Genomic DNA, 7,720 nt, shown 5'->3' with positions numbered 1-7,720 from the left:
GGCATGTTCAGCAGCTCCTCCAAAATCAATGTCTTAGGACAGATGCTGCAACTGTGGTGAAGTCGATTTGTAGGTGGTGTTTGTAGTTTACCTCAATAATGCAGAGGACAATCACAGAAATCCCAGTGGTAAGAAAATTTTCTTCAAACCAGCTCCTCATCTTGTCCAAACAGCCCTACAAACCCAAAGCGGACTATTTCAGGTTTACAACTTTTACAGAATTCTGCAGCACGTGTCCTGACGGAGATCGGGGTGGGCCTACAATACACCGGCTTTAAAATCACCCGCTTTTGGCTCCCCGTGTGTTTCAGAATCAATTTAAAAATGATCTTAATTGTTTATAAGTGTCTTTAACGGCCTTGGTCCTTATCTTTTAGAATTTCTTCAACCATATGAAATGGGCGTAGTTTAATCTGTAAAGCACTTTGAGTTACAACCTTTGTGACTGACTGACTGTCTGTCTGTCTGTCTGTCTGGACGAACGGACGGACAGATAGATAGATATTTGGACTGAAGTAGAAAAAAAGGACTCTGTCTCATGCTGAACTAGTTACATGGTGATGTCTGTGTTGGCCTACTGTACCGTTGATCTGTACTGTGGGGTCGGTGAACCAGTGCAATCATTTAAGCAGCAGGAAACCGGCACATTATCTCCCCAGTCTGACACGTTGTGCACCCCGCAACAATCAAACTGGAACAGAACAGTCAATTGTGAGTTAATTAGATATGTCAGTAGTTCTAAAAATGTTTGTCATGTACCACCTGAAAGTAATATTTCACGAGTACCACCATCATGAACAACATTTTAAAAAAAACAGTAGTGTAGTATGTTCATCAAAAATGAATTTTCCTAAAATAAATACACAGTATATATCATGTAAGCCACTTAACAAAAACACTGTGCCTCAAAACAGGACTGAAATCAGCAACTGTTCAAATGTATTGCACTCTGAATTTAAAAATGTTACCTAAATAGTAGTTTAGCAAATTGTTTCTTGATGATGAAATGCACCTGTCTTTAGCGTAAAAGGCCAAATTCAACTTAACTACTTAGCGATTTTTTTGTGCACCACTAGAAGGACAACTAGTGGTGTGCATTCCACACTTTGAGAATTGCGATACGAGGGTTTCAGAAAGATTCCAACACAGGCATCACAAAAAATATGTCTAATCAAAAGGCCAACCCTCCTATCCAGGAACGAGTCTTTGATCTTAGGAACGAGTATAAAATTTTATGGGGCGGGGCCAGGTTGGGCAAATTGGGAGGCTGTTCCAGCACAGTGATGTTCTTCTCGAATTTTTGTCATGACAAAGCAACTTCTAGTCCTGCTACAACTGTTTCTTCATGGTTTGTTTCTGGATTTGAAATATCTTTAGAGGTACGAGTTGGAACTTCTCTGATCGAGCTGGAATGTCCTTACAAATGTCCGATTTGTGTCTCACCGTTTTCTGAACCAGATCCCACTCACTGCGGGACACATCTGAATGGTTCCCTTTGGCTTCCTCCAAACCTTTGTTCAGATCATGCTCCACCCAGTTAGCAATCTATCAAGGTGAAATGTACATGATTGGCATAACATTTGATGACACACAATAATGACGTTGGAATGTGCCCCGGGTGTTGCCTGACGTCATTTTCGTAGAGGAGAAGCATGCACGCAGCAGTCAACTCCACCACCAGCAGGAAGAAGAGCATCAGGAAGAACTGACAGCAGAAACAGACACACGTTTAAATGCGACATTGATGACCATGAACCAGAAAGCATTAACCATGATGACGGCAATATTCAGAGAAGAAAGACGTTCCTCATCCATGGCCTTATTTAAGATATATTTTTTAAAATTTTGGCTACAAGAATGATTCATGTCAAATGTATTGTTTCTAATCTGGTGCCAGTTGCGTGCTGAAAAATTACCAGTCTAATCTGAAAACAACAAAAAAAAAAGTTATAATTAACCAATGTAACTTTTTGTTGTTTATCAGCTAACTTTGCAAAGCTATGGGAAAACATGTTAGCATAAAAGTTGAGCCAGCTGGCTTGTACAATGTGACAATTGAATGGTACACGTTATTCTTAAATAGGGATAGACCGATTATCGGCTGGGCCAATTATCGGCGCCGATATTCAGCATTTTGACAAATATCTGCCGATAATAGATCCAATCAAAAAAGTGTTCAGAGAAAAAATTTAAATAAATCAGGAATTTTATTATTAACATTTTCGTAGATGCTTCTGACCCTGAGAATTAAGATAAAACTAAGAAAACTGAGATAAGAACAATTTTAATACTTCAGATAATTTGAAAAAAAAACAACCAAAAAACTTTATTTACTGTAGCAAACAATAGGGAGCTATTTACTCACATTTTTATTTACATTTTGAAGACATGCTGCTGCCCCTGGAAGATCCCTGAACTTTTTGTTATATTTTTTAAACAAAGATGTCTATTGACAAAGTTTTTTTTAACTCCTTTAATCTCAGAATTCTCACTTTAAAGTCAGAATTCTGACTTTATAAGTGCTACTATTATTCTCACTTAAAAATGAGAATTCTGAGATTAAAGTCAGAATCCTGCCAAACTTTTTTTCCCTCTCTACACTGGCCCTAATCCTCTTCTGTATATGAACCCTAAACATTGTGTAATAATCATATGCTTAAAAAAAATGAATAAGAGCTGGAGTTTGTATTTTTAAAATTTTTGATGCCAATATTTTCCCATAGTGAAAATGAATATCTGCTCCAAATATCGGTTATCGGCATCCTTGATTACTAATAACCGGTATTGAAATTGGCCCTAAAAAACAAACATCGGTCTATCTCTATTCTTAAACAGCACTTTGTAACCTCAAAATGTATGCCAACAGGAGTGTCTAAGGACCAAGTAGTCCAAAAAAAATTTGTACAGTATATACTGTAGATATTCAACTAATCATTTTTAAAAAGTGCAGTATGTGTGTGTGGTACCGTCAGTAGGAGGCAGCGGTTCTCTTTCAGAGCGCCCAGGAAGCCCAGGAAGGAAACACATGAGATGATGATTCCGCTGATCAGCAACATGTTGGCTAAATTAAAGCTGGGCAAGGACGGTGTGAGTGCAGTGACTTTGAAGTTCACCATCATAAATACGCCGAAGCCCACCAAGGCAACGCCACAAATCTGACAGAAAAATCACTTCAGTAGGGAATACATATTCAGTTGAAATGCTTTATAAAACCCCTGTACTCACATCAATAATTTTGTAAACAGTAGTCTTTAAAGCGAAAGTCAACCCAAAAATCATCTTTACAATAATATGTTGAATGTGCCCGTATGAATTTAAATACGCTATTATGATTATTATTGTGTTTGTGGAGTATGAATGATGCCCAGCAGTGAAACTTTTATCTATAGTGGAAACCTTTGATTTTGAGCAGCATGTATCAGGCCCCACTCATAGCAGGGGTCATACCCTGGACTTGGTAGTCTCCCTTGGCCTACTTGTCACTAACGTGTGTGTTGAGGAGGCCCATCTGAGTGGCCATAGCGGTCGTATATTCTTTGACTTGAATGTTCCTCTGGAGCCTAGGCCGGTCCCTTTCAGGGCAAAAAGGATGATAATTACAGTCCACAGCTGCGAGGTTTTGTGCCCTGTTTGATTCTTGTATTTTAAACAAAAGCACTGATGTTGATGGACTACTGCACTGCTTTAACTCTCAGTGCACTACAATCTTGGACCAAGTTGCTCAATTCAAATTTAAAAACGTTACTCGAGAGAAAACATGGATAAACAGCAAAATCTTGGAATTGAGAAGATTGTGCCGGAAAACTGAGCACTTGTGGAAATCCACCAAATTAGAGGCTCACAGACTGTATCTTCAGGCTCTTACTTTCTCCTTAAATAATCTGATAAAAGAGGCACAATCTGAATATTTTTATGGTCTGATAACTTCAAACAAGGGAAATCTAAAGGTGCTATTTGAGACAATGAAGTCGCTTGTGTCCTACAGTGCTCCTGGTGCTTCCGTGCTTGTGAAAGGTAGTAATGACTTTTTAAACTTTTGTATTGACAAGGTTAGAGATATTAAAGAGAATATCCCACCACCGTCTCGCGAGGGACCAGCCCATGCTGAGCTGCCTTCTCAAGCATGGTCCTCAACAAGAAGGAGCTGACCAGGCTACAGTACGTGTAAAACTCTGCTGCGAGGTTCTTGACCCGCACCAACAGGAGAGCCCATATCACGCCAATCTTGAAGTCACTGCATTGGCTCCCTGTTGCTTTTAGAATATGTTTTAAAATCCTGGTCTTGACTTTCAGAGCTCTGCATTGACAGGCTCCATGTTATATGATTGGCCTAATCCAGCCATAGACATCTGCCCGGAGCCTGAGGTCTGCAAACCAGAACTGCATGGTCCCTCGGATGCGTTATAAAACACGATGAGACAGACCTTTTAAAGTCTCTGGAATGAACTCCCTCTCCCTCTGGATTGTGTACACTTTTTAAAAAAACATTTAAAAACATTATTTTTTAATCAGGCATTCTAGAACTAATAGTTTTTATTGCATTTTACAAAATTTTATTGTATTTTATTCTGTTTTTTTTTTGTCTCACTGCTCTTATATTTATGCTGTATATACATATATTTTACACATTTGTCTATATATACAGTATGTTTTAGTTTTATGGCATTGTATTTTATATTGCTTTGTACAAGGCTGTCCTCTTTTTGTGAAGCGCTTTGTGACTTCTGTCTGTGAAAAGCGCTATAGAAAAAAAGCTTACTTACTTTGCAAAAATGCAGTCATTCCATCTTTGCCATCACGACCAACACCTGTTTTCTGAGTTTGGTCATGTTATGTTTTCAAGCTGAGCCATGGTTGGTCATTACCCGAGCAACTGTGATGTCATTTTCAGTCGACAGCAAGTGGCAAAATGGCCGCCCCCCAAAACGGGTGGATTTTGCTGCTTGATTAATTTTCTACAAATGCAATATTAATCAGAATGCTTTGTTTAGACTAGTGCGGGCTACATAGAACATATTGCTGGCATCGGGCCAAAACCTTGTACCTCAATAGATTTCAGGGGATCCCAAAAATGGCATGTTTGTTCAATCATTAATGCTCCTCGTCAAAGAGAGCAAGCAAGTTTTTGGGGTTGACTTCCGCTTTAAGAAAAACAAAACAAAAATGTATTAAATTCTTGTGAGAGAGGGTTTTGATATTCTTGTCATTTTGCCAGGCCACTCAACCTTGTTTCAGTCGCTACCCTTTCAGCAGAGGTGGCAAATCCAGGTCCAGAAAGTAAAAACCCAGACACAGTTTGGCATTAGCCCCAGGTACTAGATAGCTAGCTAGCTCGCTCCCTAGCTAGCTCCCATGGTGCTTGTTTACCTTTTAGGGAGCTAGCTAGCTAACTAGCATCAGGGGCTGAAGCCAAACTGTGTCAGGGTTTTTACTTTCTGGACCTGGATTTGCCACCCCTGCCTTTTAGCTTGTGGCCATTTTGGCTACATACAGGCACTGTCATGATGTCATCTGTAATTTTACATATTTTCATGTTATTTTTGTATGTATTTTTTAAAGTTTTTTTTTTTTAAACTAACATCAGTTCTTGTCATTAATACAAAATGCCGATTGATTTTTTCCTTCAAATTTCAGCATTTGCATATTGTGCATGTCTAAAACCTCAAATGTGACTTTTTTCTTAAAGTATTGCTGATAGAGTTCTATAGTCTTTCTACAGCCAGCAGTGGGAGTGTCTACTTTTTCATTTAACCTAAAATCTCACCCAACACCAACACCTCCAAACAAGAGCGTAACAGAACAAGTATATGATGGCACACTTATCATAATGATAATCTGTGCATCGATTGCAGTCCACAGTGTAGTCACAATTGAAGAACGGCTTCCTCACGTACTCATTTTCAGAAATAGGTATGCTCACAAAAGATTCACTAGGTTGTTTCGTTCCAAACTTAATGGTTGGGCAAATATTCTGGAGACCCAAGCAATAAAAGTCAAATTTCCACTTTATGTCCCCTTTCAGCAGTTTTATACCCATTTCTCATCATATTCATGTTATGACTCAATGTTGAATAGTTTAATATCAATAGTCTTGGGGAATCCAGTTCCAGAAAGTCAAAACTCTGCCACAGATTGTCTTTAGTCACAGGTGTTTCTAATCAACAGGCAGGTAAACGGGCTCGTCTCCAGCTGTTGAGTAGAAGCACTCGTGGTTAAAGTCAAACTGTTTCAGATTTTTTACTTTCTGGACCTGGATTCCACAACCCTGATTATCTAAAGGGCTTAGGTACAAACACACCACCAATTAATAATAAATCCTAATACAATGAGCTTTTTTATGATGGGTTGGATGTAAGTCATATGACACTTTTGTGCCAACACAACATAAGAACAAGATGGATGAATGAGACATACGTACAAAACAAAGAAAGTTGGCGATACACATGGTGTACTTTAAACACTTGAGGCAGCCGTGCGTCATCGTGTGATGGCTCTGAAAATGCAAATAGAAAAAGAGAGAAGCTTTTTGAAAACTTCACAGTGTTTTTGTGGTTGTATGCTGAGTTTGTCTTCACAAATCAACAGTCAGACTTGGAGGAAGTGATTCTAACTCATCTCATTTCCTGTCTTTTTTCTCCAAGTTTAGAGCGAGAAACTGTCTTTCAAATACATTTTGCACATTTAGTGTTGTATTTTGCTTGTTACAAAACAGTTAAAATCGCAAGGATTTGGTCAAATGTGGAAATGTTTCCACATGTAATATTATTGTTATTAAAATTATTTAAGGGCAAAATGGCTGCCTAACTTATCAGCAAATCATCAAGACAAACTGTCAAAACAGTCAATGTATTATTTGTATTTTATATAATGATATAGATAATTTATTATATTCACATTGACAAAATTATACATAATAAAGGACAATGTTCTAAAACTGCTCATAGTAACTAGTAATACTATAATATTAGAACTGTTTTCGTAATAAATGCTGATCTTTCAGCAGTATTTATTTAAAAAAAAATGTTTCACTTGACTGTACATGCTGGATATAGAAGTGTCATTTTTCTTTAGAAATACAAGTTTTACAAAACAAAAACACAGAATTAAATGATAGTTTTAACATATCATATGACGAAGATAACTGTACTGACACTAATTCAAAGACAAAAAGAGAGAGAGACTCTTACCTTTTAGGTAGACAATTACGAATTATTATATATATTTTGGTTTGTTTTCGAGAACTCTGTTACTGCTTACACTTCCCCTTCTTTTTTTGTACTGAGGACTGTGTTGTGCCTCATGGGGCTTTCAGCACGGTCTACTTCCTCTTTCTTAATATTGGGTGGAAAATATATGAGTGAGAAAGTTCAGTATGGAATAAATCAAAATAACACAGCAGAATGGTTTTATTTTTAGGCGGCTTCTGGAATTTGAAAAGCCTTCTCTGATCAAGGTGTCAAAGTGTCTCCATGAGAACTGATGCAGGCAAATGTTGAGGCCCCATTTTCATGCCCAAGTATAGCGCAAACTAAAGCACGTTCTGTTTATGCCATTGTGGGAGTGAACACAGCCGCTGACTTGATTCATCATCATTGGAAACCACTCCTCTCATTCCATTGAAATTCGGGGCAGAAGAGGACAAGAGTGTGGACATTGGTTGCATACATCATTAAAATCATGTTTAGCCACCAGGAATATTGTTTAAAATAAAATCATATAG

At 38.0% G+C, this 7,720-nt stretch overlaps 1 protein-coding gene across 2 annotated transcripts in view; it reads right to left on the bottom strand.

Annotated features, from left to right (window-relative positions):
* Positions 1–7,265, bottom strand: part of LOC144049369 (leukocyte surface antigen CD53) — an 8,121-nt gene extending 856 nt beyond the window's left edge. Inside the window, exons 1-7 of one of the 2 annotated variants that reach the window (XM_077562248.1) lie at positions 7,188–7,265; positions 6,419–6,493; positions 2,967–3,155; positions 1,631–1,705; positions 1,444–1,545; positions 584–691; positions 92–175 (exon numbers count right to left, since the gene is read on the bottom strand). In XM_077562248.1, coding sequence (XP_077418374.1) covers positions 92–175; positions 584–691; positions 1,444–1,545; positions 1,631–1,705; positions 2,967–3,155; positions 6,419–6,481 — 621 coding nt within the window. In that variant the 5' untranslated portion in view covers positions 6,482–6,493; positions 7,188–7,265. Of the gene's footprint in view, positions 1–91; positions 176–583; positions 692–1,443; positions 1,546–1,630; positions 1,706–2,966; positions 3,171–6,418; positions 6,494–7,187 lie in introns of those variants that run through there. The other variant, XM_077562250.1, reaches the window with a different exon arrangement.
* Between the last annotated feature and the right edge of the window lie 455 nt (positions 7,266–7,720).

This window comes from Vanacampus margaritifer, chromosome 3 (assembly GCF_051991255.1).
Source record: "Vanacampus margaritifer isolate UIUO_Vmar chromosome 3, RoL_Vmar_1.0, whole genome shotgun sequence".
Taxonomy (NCBI): Eukaryota; Metazoa; Chordata; class Actinopteri; order Syngnathiformes; family Syngnathidae; genus Vanacampus; species Vanacampus margaritifer.
The sequence above is the reverse complement of the archived record's forward strand: the minus strand, read 5'-3'. Positions and strand labels throughout refer to the sequence as shown.